The 13160-nt window shown below is 44.8% G+C and overlaps 1 protein-coding gene across 2 annotated transcripts in view; it reads left to right on the forward strand.

Annotated features, from left to right (window-relative positions):
* The first annotated feature begins 4064 nt into the window (after positions 1 to 4064).
* LOC143935253 (protein MTSS 1-like) overlaps positions 4065 to 13160 on the forward strand; it is a 185492-nt gene continuing 176396 nt past the window's right edge. Inside the window, exon 1 of one of the 2 annotated variants that reach the window (XM_077458963.1) lies at positions 4065 to 4289. In XM_077458963.1, the coding sequence (XP_077315089.1) occupies positions 4218 to 4289 (72 nt within the window). In that variant the 5' untranslated portion in view covers positions 4065 to 4217. The remainder of the gene's footprint in view (positions 4290 to 13160) is intronic. The other variant, XM_077458964.1, reaches the window with a different exon arrangement.

Genomic DNA, 13160 nt, shown 5'->3' on the forward strand with positions numbered 1-13160 from the left:
CATGTGCAATGTCGTGTGTCATTTTTAATAAAACTGTTTTTGGATCGAATTATTGGTTTCCATTTATGTGCCTCATTCAGGGCTAGTTTACACTTCCTTCAAAACAAGGCCTCGGACACACTTTGTTAAAGCTCTCTGAACACCAGTCAAAGCTCCTGTCACTAAATAAAATGGTTAGCTCACAGTGCTGTTTACACCTTGCTTTTTCTTTATGCTTGAATGGGGCTTTGACGAGGCTTCATCATGGGGCTTTAAGCGAGCTTTGCCATAGACTTCTATGGAGGCTTTGAAGATGCTTTGAAGCACCACTAAGTGCTAGTTTACACTTCCTTCAAAACAAGGCTTCGAACATGCTTTGTTAAAGCTCTCTGAACGCCATTCAAAGCTCCAGTCACTAAATAAAATGGTTAGCTTACAGTCCTGTTTACACCTTGCTTTTGCCTGGTGCTTCAGTGGCGCTTTGGTGGGGCTTTGATGAGGCTTCGGTGGAGCTTCAAGCAAGCTTTGCCATTGACTTCTATGGAGGCTTTGAAGACGCACCACTAAAGTTACATGGGGTATAATTTTTGAAGCGATGCCAAAGCAAAGCAAAAGCAAGGGTTTATTTACACTTGCTTCGCCTTCAACACATTACCGGCTAGTTTACACTTGCTTCAAAACAAGGCTTCGGACAGGCTTTGTTGAAGCTCTCTGAATGTCAGTCAAATCTCCTGTCACTAAATAAAATGGTTATTTACAACTTGCTTTTTCTTGATGCTTCGATGAGGCTTTGTTGGAGTTTCGGTGGGGCTTCATGGGGCCTTAAGCGAACTTTGCCATAGACGTCTATGGAGGCTTTGAAGACGCTTTGAAGCACCACTAAGGGCTAGTTTACACTTGTCTCAAAACAAGGTTTTGTTAAAGCTCTCTGAACGTAAGTCAAAGCTCCTGTTACTAAATAAAATGGTTAGCTTACAATCCTGTTTACATCTTGCTTTTGCTTGGAGCTTCGGTGGAGCTTTGGTGGGGCTTCAGTGGAGCTTCAAGCGAGCTTTGCCATAGACTTCTATGGAGGCTTTGAAGATGCTTTGAAGCACCACTAAAGCTACATGGGGTATAATTTTTGAAGTGAGGCCAAAGCAAAGCAAAAGCAAGGGTTCATTTACACTTGCTTCGGCTTCAACACACATTACCGGCTAGTTTACACTTGCTTCAAAACAAGGCTTCGGACAGGCTTTATTGAAGCTCTCTGAATGTCAGTCAAAGCTCCTGTCACTAAATATAATGGTTAGCTTACAGTCCTGTTTACACCTTGTGTTTGCTTTGCTTTAAAAATTATACCCCATGTATCTTTAGTTGTGCTTCAAATGACTGTAAGCTAACAATTTTATTTAATGACAGGAGCTTTGACTGGAGTCCCTTTCACACTGAGACGCATTGTAGGCACCACAGCGCTAAAAATAGCGCCTGCAAAGCACCCTGAAATGGCCGCTGCTGTGTCTGAAATGTGAAAGCCCGAGGGCTTTCACACTGGAGCGGTGCACTGGGAGGATGCTAAAAAAAAGTCCTGCTAGCAGCATCTTTGCTGTGTGTATACCGCTCCTGCCCATTGAAATCAATGGGGCAGTGCGGCTATACTGCCGGCAAAGCGATTTGTGGGTGGATTTAACCCTTTCTCGGCCACTAGTGGGAAGTAAAAGTGTCCCGCTAGTGGGTGAATAGCACCACGAAATTGAAGGTAAAACACGGCTAAAAATAGCGGCGCTTTACCACCGACGCACCCACAGTCCCAGTGTGGAAGGGGCCTTACAAAGCGTGTCCGAAGCCTTGTTTTGAAGCAAGTGTAAACAAGCCGGGAATGTGCGCGGAAGCAAATGTAAGGCTGCTTTCACACTGAAGCGCTTTTCAGGCGCTAAAGTGCTAAAAATAGCGCCTGCAAACCGACCTGAAACAGCCGCTGCTGTGTCTCCAGTGTGAAAGCTCCGAGGGCCCTGAGGGCTTTCACACTGGAGCGGCGCGCTTGCAGGGCGGTCAAAAAAGTCCTGCAAGCTGCATCTTTGGAGCGATGTAGGAGCGGTGTATTTACTGCTCCTAAAGCGCTCCTTCCCATTGAAACAATGGGGCAGCGCTGCAAACCAGCCAGCTTTGCGGGCGGCTTTAACCCTTTTTTGGCCGCTAGCGGTAATGTGTAATACCGGTAACGTGCGCTGAAGCTGAAGCAAGTGTAAAGGCTGCTTTCACACTGAGGCACTTTGCAGGCGCTAAAGTGCTAAGAATAGTGCCTGCAAAGTGACCTGAAACAGCCGCTGCTGTGTCTCCAGTGTGAAAGCCCCGAGGGCCCTGAGGGCTTTCACACTGGAGCGGTGCGCTTGCAGGGTGGTCAAAAAAGTCCTGCAAGCTGCATCTTTGGAGCGATGTAGGAGCAGTGTATTTACCACTCCTAAAGCACTCCTTCCCATTGAAACAAAGGGGCAGCACTTTGCAGGCAGCTTTAACCCTTTTCTCGGCCGCTAGCGGGGGTTAAAACTCCCCCTAGCGGCCGCATAGCGCCTCGAAAACGACAGTAAAGCGGCGTTAAATATAGTGCTGCTTTAACGCCAGCGCCCACAACGCCCCAGTGTGAAAGTAGTCTAAATGAACCCTCAAAAACCCAAACTCCCCCCCTTTAGGCTACTTTCACACTGAGGTGCCTTACAGGCGCTATAGCGCTTAAAACAGCGCCTGTAAAGCGCCTCGCCTCTCATTCCAGTGTGAGAGCCCGAGGGCCTGCACACTGGAGCGGTGCGCTTGCAGAACGGTAAAAAAAGTCCTGCAAGCCACATCTTTGCCGTGATGAAGGAGCCATGTGTATAAACACTGCTCCTAAAGCGCCCCTGCCCATTGAATTCACTGGGGCAGCGCCGCCAAACCGCCGCTGCAGCAGCGCTTTGTGGGCAGTTTTGACACTTTTTTGGCCGCTAGCGGGGGTTAAAAGCGCCCGCTAGCAGCCCAATAGTGCCGCTAAAATGACGGTAAAGTGTCGCTAAAAATAGTGGCGCTTTAGCGCCCACGTCCCCAACGCCTCAGTGTGAAAGTAGCCTTATGGGAAATATCAGGTAGGGACGTTTTATCACTGTTTTAGAGGCGCACATCCGTATGGTTTGTCATGTTGGGTATCTATGTACTCGGTGTAGCTTCAACTTTTATATTTTACCATAAAATCTGGTAATATTTTGTGTTTTCGTGACATAAAATGAACTTTATTTTATACTGGAATGTTGCGTTTCCTAAACTGCTGCGCTGATATCATGTGACATAAAATTGTGGATCTGCCTCTATTTTATTCTCCGGGTGTCCGCTGTCACACATATCACATTTGGGGGGTTCATGTAATCTTCAGGCCTAAAATGATTTTTTTTAAACATTCACGAAAATGTAAAAAACCGTCTCAGGTAGTGAAAGGGTTAATGAGGAAGGCGGTGACGGTCACCACAGGAGGACAAACACCGTGCTGTGTGCTGACTGAACTTTCACGTTTCAAGGACACAGACAACAAGTCTTTGCGCGCTCCTCTCTGAGGTGAAGGAGCGACTCCCACACCTGTGGGCGTGGCCACCCTCCCGCCTTGTGTCCTCGGCGCCCCGCCCTTCATGTACTTCCAGTGATGACTGGAGGGGCGGGGCCGCCGCGGATTTTTTCAAGGAGACCTGGCAACACAACTCTAAGGGGAGGGCACGTCACGAAGAAAGCCCCGCCTCCTAATGCTTCTCGGGGCCTTAGCAGGCGTGGTTTTATCTAGGCTTATGTAAAATGGGGCGACGCCTGTGTCTTTTGAGGACGGCATCGCTGGCAGTAGGCGTGGTTGCATCGTTAAATAGTAAGAGAGTGGGCGGCACACTTGGGTGTTTACAGGCGTGGCCTGAACGTGTTTGGACGATCAATTAGGCGTGGCCGGGATGGACGGGGAGGGAGGCGCAGACATGGGCGTGGTTTCCGTAGAATGGGCGTAACGGGAGGCGCCTGGTCTCCGTTGGCAACGTGTTCGGCCAGCAGGGGGCTCTGCGCCGTTTGCGTAAGCGCCGTATTCCCGATGAATCAGGTCTGGTTGGAACTCCTCCCCCTTTTCTCCGCTCCAGTTGCATTGCAGCGGCATGAGATCAGTGTGAGCGGAGTGTGAGCGCTGAGAATCGCTGGACAGAGCCCGGGAGACACACAACACAGCCGGAGAGTGGAGGGGGGCTCTGCCCGGGGCTGGAGATATGGACGGCGGGATGGAGAAGGACTGCAGCGCGCTGGGAGGACTCTTCCAGACCATCATGAATGATATGAAGGTGAGAGGGAGAGCCGGGGAGAGGGGGAGAGAGCCGGGGAGAGGGAGCCAGGCGTGTCCGGGGAAAGTTCAACAAAGACAACCTGTGCAGACCTGAGAGAGAGCGAGGGACTACAGAGACCAGCGTGCCCGCAAGGGGAGACACTGACTGCACTCTACAGCACCACTCTGATTGGACAGCCAGGGAGCATTTCACACATTGTCTGCAACACATACATGTACACACATATGTACACACATACACACGTATGTATATCGGTATAAGCAATTGCAAAACATTAGTAACATGCTCAGATATTATACAATGTATAGGGAAAGTATATACAATGTATCAATATAACAGACAATTCTTGTCTTTGTATTCTATAGATTGTCTGTCTGATTTTGCACATTGCATGGGACATATATAAAAAGAAAATAAATACAAAAAAATATACACATTGTAACACAATTCTTGTATTGGGGACACGCTTGGCAGGTGTGGAATCATATGTGCTTGTGTATATGTAAAAAGAAAAAGTGTGTGTGTGTGTGTGTGTGTCCCATGGATCACCAATAATTAAGAGTACTGTACATAAAGAGCACTTCTATGTATTGCATGCTCTCTCTAAAATATCTATGGTGATGGAGGTATTGGGGTGTGCACTATGTACAGGGCAGTGCTCCCACACTTCTGTGATTTATTGGTGATCTTATGGAAATACATATAATGTGTAATAATATGTGAGGGGTGCCCCATAGATCTTCTATAAATAATGGAGGTGCTGGAGCACCATCCTGAACATAGTGTGTGTGTGTGTGTGTGTGTGTGTGTGTGTGTAATAATAATAAAAAAAAAAAAATATATATATATATATATATATATATATATATATATATATATATATATATATATATATATATATATATATATATATAATAAAAAAAATAATTATTCTATCCTAGTCATAGCTGGGGACACAAGTGGCAGGAGTGGAGTCATATGTGTGTATGTAATATAAATATATATGTGTGTATTTATACTTCTTAGATCTTCCATGAATCTCCAGTAATTAAGAGTACTGTACATAGGGAGCACGTCCACTACTTCTATGTGTCCTGATGGAGGTATTGGGGTGTGCACTATGTACAGGACAGTGCTCCCACACTTCTGTGATTTATTGGTTGGGGATCTAATGGAAATATACATAATGTGATAGAGGGGTGCCCCATAGATCTCCAATAAATATGGAGACATCTCTGTGCTGGCATGTACATTATATAAAGGAGATCCACAGGGTTGGGCTCCCTCTATCTATGCACAGTATATATTTCTGTAGGTTGTCTATGGACCTAGAATATATTTTAGAAGTGTGGGAGCATTGTCCTGTACATAGTGTACACCACACCTGTGTCCCTATAGAAGAATCACACACACACACACACACACACACACACACACACACACACACACACACACACACACACCTAGGGACAGACAGAGCGATGACATATAGAGGTAGTAGAAGTGCTCCTTGTGTACAGTACTCCTAGTTATTGGAGATCCATGGGGGACATAAAAATAATATATACTCCTATTTATATTACATGCACATATGACCCCCAACTCTATCCCCATACAACTATTATTTATGTTACAGAAAATGTGTGAAATCAGACATATCTATAGAATGCAAAGACATGATTTATCTGTTATTTTAATATGCTATATACTTTCACCAGGCATTGTATATAATACCAGACATGTTACTAATGTTTTAGAATTGTTTATACTGTGTGTGTATATATTGTGTCACAGTCATTCTATTGTTAAAATACGTATATTAAAAAAAATATATATATAACACACACACACACACACACACACACACACACACACACACACACACACACACACACACACACACACACACACACACACACACACACACACACACACACTATACACTTCTGCATGAAGAAGGGTGTGAGCATTATAGCCCAAAACTGTTGTGGAACATTATGCAACTATTTTGTTTGTATGTAAACATTTTTAGTTTTTCAATAAACCACAAGTGCAGCAATTATATATATATATATATATATATATATATATATATATATATATATATATATATATATATATATATATATATATATATATATATAAAATGACATATGGATGTGTATATTATGTACAGTGTTTCCATGCTTAGATACTTTAAAGAGGAATTCCGCCCACACCACAAAAAATTAAGTCGGCATCTACGGCTATTGTAGTCAGTTTTTTAATAATAGGACACTTACCTGTCCAGAGATCAGACAATGTCGGCACCCCAGCCGATATTCGGATCGGCTCACGGGTGCTATCGCTGCCATTCATGGTAAGGGAAACTGGCAGTGAAACCGGTTCCTTGCTGCGCTTTCCAACCAGCCTGGCAGCGGAGGAAGGGGGGTCAAACTCCAGAGGGATGTCACTGCAGTCTGCTAGAAGTGGGGATGGGTACCTGTCAAAAACGGGTACCCGTTCCCCCCCCCCCCCCCCCCCAAAGGTGCCAAATGGGGGAGGAAGCAGATAAGTGGAGCTTTTAATTGGGGGGGGGGGGGAGTGTCAGTAGGGGACCTAAATTCATACATGTATATGCTGTATCTGTCCCCATTGAGGAGGTTGGCCTCCGGTCACACCGTTCACCGCGTTGAAATCCTTCTATTTCACTTGAAGTAGCACGTTTTTGAGGTGGAGCTACTTGGAAGTCCTCTGCGATTTCATGCACAGACGTCTATGCAAGTCGTACCTGAATTTGCAAAATCCATGCGACTTGGGGTTGTGCCAATTTGACCACCTCCATTGTGGACAATGGGGTGCAACTTGTCATGCCATTTGAAACTATCAAATGGCATGGCAAGGCGCACCAGTGTGACCGGGGGCTTACAATCACATCTTGTCCATGTGATATCTAGACAGCAGTAAATCCTGACAGAGGCTCTAACCTTATAATACTCAATTCACAAACTAAAAAGTATTGGTTGTTTCGGAGTTGCGCGTTCACTGCCGGAGTGCCAGTGAACAGGTAATTCCTGTAAGACGTATAGAAGTGTGCACTGTGTACGCTGCTGGGATGCTTAGATTTGTAATTATTGGAGTTCATAGGGGACCTAAAAGTATAAATAAAGTTTATTTCATCTAATCTATATAGACGGTGCAGCCCCTTGTAGGATGTATCAGATGAGAACGTTTCCTGTTCAGTAACCTGGTATCTTTGATCAGATACAATGTACAAGGTGTTGCAGGTTCCAGTGGACGTTCTGTAGAATCCAAAGTGTTTGGTGAACTTTACTCTGTCCCATCCCGCCTATCCCGGCGAATGATTATAAAGCTTCAGCAATCAGATGAGGTTATTATTATAAATGGGATTTATGCAGAGCCCACAGTTTGTGCAGCACTTTACAATATAAAGGTACAGAACAATTACAGTGCTGTTAAATTCAGAAGACTTAGGAGGGTGATGCCCGTGGCGCTCACAATGTAAGGCCATATTTAGTCGTGTGGTTGAGGGGGCAAAAATGTGCGGTTGAGCCATGTTTCTGCCACTCAACACCCCCCCCCCCCCCCCCCTTAAGCTGACGGAGTGTTTACATGCTGTGGTCGCCATGCTTCGCTTTGCACCTGCAGTGATGTTTACATGACATGTAGCGGGCAGCAAACCCGCCGGACGTGACACATTCAAGTATATGGGGAAATGTTGCGACTAGATATTATTATTATTATTATTATTTTTTTTTTTTTTTGGGGGGGGGGGGGGGGTACGCTGGCTATCTCTGCATTTATAACACACATATGGGTTATTTACAAAAGGCAAATCCACTTTGCACTACAAGTGCACTTGAAATTGCACTGAAAGCGCTCTTGGAAGCGCAGTCGCTGTAAATCTAAGGGGTAGATCTGAAATGAGGGGAAGCTCTGCTGATTTTATCATCCAATCATGTGCAAGCTAAAATGCTGTTTTATTTTTCTTGCATGTCCCCCTCGGATCTACAGTGCCTTTACTTCCAAGGGCAATTTCAAGTGCACTTTTAGTGCAAATTGGATTTGCCTTTAGTAAATAACCCCCAGTGTGTGTGTGTGTGTGTGTGTGTGTATATATATATATATATATATATATATATATATATATATATATATATATATATATATATATATATATATATATATATATATATATATATATATATATATATATATATTATATAACTTTTTTATTATTATTATACAAATTAATATTTGTACATCTTATGGCATGTGTGTGGATGTTTTGTTGTGTACTGGGCACCCCCTGGATGCCTACAGTACGGCTTCCTCTCAATGCGACATTTGTGGTTTATACACAGCTTGTAGCAGAATTTTCTTGTACTTGGAGGGGAGTGCAGGTTGTGTGAAGGCACCACAGACATGGCATGATTGTCCACCTGAGTGTTTATGTTTATGCAGATTTGATGGCTGGGAAGACAGGCGATGGGGTTGTGCCTGTGTATCCAGCTATCCTGACATGTCTATAGACATCTTTTATAGCACTTTCAGTATATTTGTGTATATGTAAATCATGTATACACATGCCTATGTGTGTGTGTGCTGTATGTCTATATAATATACGTACATATCGGTCACTTTATTAGGTACACCTTGCTAGTACTGGGTTGGACCCTCCTTTTTTTTTTTTTTTTTTTTTTTTTTTTTGCCTTCAGACCCACCTTGATTATTCGTGGCATAGATTCTTCATCAAGGTGGATGGGTGGATCCGAGCTTTCATCTGAGTGTGTTGAGTTATTTTGAGGGGACAGCAAATTTACACTGTTATACAAGCTGTACACTCACTACATTACATTGTAGCAAAGTGTCATTTCTTCAGTGATGTCACATGAAAAAAGATATAATAAGATATTTACAAAAATGTGAGGGGTGTACTCACTTTTGTGAGATAGAGTGTGTGTGTGTGTGTGTATATATATATATGTGTGTATGTATGTGTAGTGCTGGAATGAGTGTTGTTTTTGTCCTGGGGCTTTTAGTTCCGTGTCGGTGACAGATCTCGTGCACCAGACTACACACCATCTGGGATCTCCTGGCTTGTGTGCCTAAAGGAGAATTTTGTTTTTCTCTGATATGATCACAATAAACGGAAATCGGGTTGCTGGTGATTCTAGCGCATTGCACAGCACTGTTTAGTATGCCCAATCAGGTGTAAGAAGCTGTGAATTTGCGTTACAAGACTTCATTAGCTGTATGTTTATATAACACCCGGATCAACATCTGTGTTATCAGAAAAGTCGATCGGCTAGGATACAGGTTTTTGCTTGATTGCCGTCTCTTAACAGAGGAACATGTGACATTTTTGTATTTGCTGCACTTTCTCCTGTCTCATACATGTGTGGTGGGGTAGTGAAGATTGTGGTGCCAAACTGTCCATGGCACACTTTGCACTACCCATACCTGTAGTTTGCTTGGTGGCTGCGGCAAAAAAAAAAAGCCCCCTGATGTGTTTGCTGGGTAGCACCACATGTCAAATGCAACCTATTCAATGGAATGGGGCCATGGGGAGGTTGTGCTGGCTTTTAGGGGTTTTAAAACGGGCAACGAGGAGGATGGCCTTCCCAGAAGAGCTGAAGCTGTCATATCTGCAAAGGGTGGGCCAACTCAATATTGAACCCAACGGACTAAGACTGGGATGCCATTAAAGTTCATGTGCGTGTAAAGGCAGGTGTCCCAATACTTTTGGTAATTTAGAGATAATGCTTTAACTCTGATGGTGATTACATTGACAGTAAAATCATGCAGTATTTGATGCACGGATGCAGCCAATCACAAAGAAGTCCGTCCATCCAAACCTCCCCGCCCACCCATTGGGGGGGGGGGGGGGGGGAATATTGGCTAGTTAGTCGCTGGCCATAATGACATTAAAATGGGCTTATGTCACACGCTGTTGTTGTGTTTTTGAACCGTGCTGGCAAAATGTGCAGCTGTGATTTATGGTTGGAGCTGCGTGTCTGTGATTTCACTCCAATCTGTTTTCTTGCTGACTCCATGTGTATGTTCCTCATGTCTGCTTTCCTGCCACACTCTTGTTGGATAAACAGTCTGTGTTTTTACTCACTGATGAGCTCATTCTCATCTGTGCAATGGTCGGGCTTTGCTGTCAGTAGAACAGTGGGAAACAATACCGTGGGGAAATTCATTGTAATGGGATACATTTTAGGATGTTTTTATTCTTATATAATTTGTTGGGGGCATTGCTACTTCAAATGAGCGGTGGTCTTGCGTTTTTTTAGACTTCTTTGCCTGTTGCCAGACCATTAACAATCTTCCTAAAAGATTATATGTGCATTTAAAATATCTTATGCTTGTTGGTTTTTTTTCTTCTAAAATCCTTCCATATGTAGACCTCTGGAAGCCTTCTTTTTTAAATGCCGCCACCTTGGATGTGATGTCAGCAGACTCCGAGCTGTCACTCAAGTGACACTTTATAGCAGTCTTCTCAACCAGGGTTATGAGGAACCAAAGGGTTCCTTCAGAAGATTATAAGGGGTTCTTTGACCACAATATAGGGGATACGTCTCCGCTGATCGTCAATGGAAGGGGACCGTCTCGGCTGAGCGTCAATGGAAGGGGGCCGTCTCGGCTGATCGTCAATGGAAGGGGACCGTCTCGGCTGATCGTCAATGGAAGGGGACCGTCTCGGCTGATCGTCAATGGAAGGGGACCGTCTCGGCTGAGCGTCAATGGAAGGGGACCGTCTCGGCTGAGCGTCAATGGAAGGGGACCGTCTCGGCTGAGCGTCAATGGAAGGGGACCGTCTCGGCTGAGCGTCAATGGAAGGGGACCGTCTCGGCTGAGCGTCAATGGAAGGGGACCGTCTCGGCTGAGCGTCAATGGAAGGGGACCGTCTCGGCTGAGCGTCAATGGAAGGGGACCGTCTCGGCTGAGCGTCAATGGAAGGGGACCGTCTCGGCTGAGCGTCAATGGAAGGGGACCGTCTCGGCTGATCACCCGGTTTAAGGGGACCTTGTCTTCTGATCACCCGGTGCAAGGGGAATCCTCCACTAGGGACACTTCTCCACTGACCATTTATGTTGGGGGACACTTCTCTGGCCACCAGTTGTAAGATGGTGGCTTCACTCTGCATACACCTGTGTTTTGAATTCGGTGTGGCTATGTTTAGCTCCATTCATCCACAGGGATCTGCGAATGCAAAGAGCCAGCTCCGTAAAAGGTCTCGTAGATCTCTTGAAACACAAGTGCAGAGATGTCACAGCACTTGTAGCTAACTCTTCACGTCCTCCAGCCCATAACAGGACAGTACCTCCCATACAGATTTGGGCTGTGCAAAAGCCTGTGCATTGCACTTGTGCTCCACTGATTGTGGTTGCATACCTCCAATGCATAACTATAATAAACATTTTTTTTTTTTTTTTTTTTTTTTTTATTTGGGTGCATATTTGACATTTTTGTAAAAGGTGAACTATGGCTTTAACTTTGCATGGTATGCTTCAACTTCCACATACAACCAGTGCTTTGTAATTTCCCTCCTGTGGTACATATTCCTTGGGGGATGAAGCTATAGAGTTGAGCAGGCTCTTCTGTGTGACATCTCTGCCCTGGTTTAATGCCAGCTCTGTGCTATGAATCGTCTGTTGCTGCTGATCAGACCCAGTCTTCGTATTGGAGTTGGGAGAAGGAAGCTGGTGGAAGCAGTAAGTCAGCTGTGTAAAGTAGTCACGTTAATCACCAACACATGACCACGAGCCATATGTGGAACAGCTGGCCGACCATTTGTTGGGTGAAATGTTGCTGGCAGTGAAGTGGTTTGATGTAGGAATAGTTGAGGAGAGACGTCCAGTGCTGACTGTCGTCTCTCCACCTCCACAACTGCTGGACGAGTTGTGGTTCTTCTTGCGCTCGCACGGGTGTTCTAGTGCCAGAGGACCAGTGCTGGTCAAGTTTGGCATGGGATTGATAAATCTCAGCGCAGAATGTGGAAAGTACGGCATTTCGGGTAGTATAGTGTTTGTAAACCCAGTCGCTAAAATCGAATACAAGCTTTAGTGTGTTAATGTAATTCTAACGGTTGTTAAATCTGCAGCTTTTGTTAAATAAATCTGGCTGTTCCTTGTTTAGACATGTCTGTTATAGGGTGACGGCGCTCTATCCATGTCTTCCAATTGTGCTTCTGTGTTGTCACCCGGCCTTGTAATAAGGCTTTATTTTAGGGGTTATGTCTACTCATTTGTGCAGCGGCAAAAAGCATTAATGCCCGCACATCGCACATATGCATATAGGATAGTGTATATGGAGGTTTTCTATTTGTGTGTTGTGGTTTTTTTTTTTCACTTTGTTGTTTGAACTGGATGGACTTTGTCTGTTTTCAACTAGGCTCTCAGTCTCTGCTCTAATTCACCCCAAAGGTGTTCTATCGGGTTGAGGTCAGGACAGTAAAGTTCCTCCATCCCAAACTCGCTCATCTATGTCTTTATGGACCTTACTTTGTGCACTGGTTCAAATCATTTGGTGGAGGGGGGTTTATAGTGTAGGACTGTTTTTCAAGGGTTGGGCCTTGGCCCCTTAGTTCCAGTGAAAGGAACTCTTAAGGCATCGGCATACCAAGACATTTTGGACAATTTCATGCTCCCAACTTTGTGGGAACAGTTTGGGGATGGCCCATTTCTGTTCCAAGATGATTGTGCACGAAGCAAGGTCCATAAAGACATGGATGAGCGAGTTTGGGGTGGAGAAACTTGACTGGTCTCAACCCGAACAGCTTTTGGGATGAATCGGATGAGAAGGCCTGGCTCACAGTCTCCGTCCTAACATCCATGCCTGACCTCACAAATGCACTTCTGG

The sequence above is a fragment of the Lithobates pipiens genome, unplaced genomic scaffold, assembly GCF_037356315.1.
Source record: "Lithobates pipiens isolate NorthernLeopardFrog02 unplaced genomic scaffold, aLitPip1_a1.2 Scaffold_28, whole genome shotgun sequence".
In the NCBI taxonomy this organism is placed as follows: domain Eukaryota; kingdom Metazoa; phylum Chordata; class Amphibia; order Anura; family Ranidae; genus Lithobates; species Lithobates pipiens.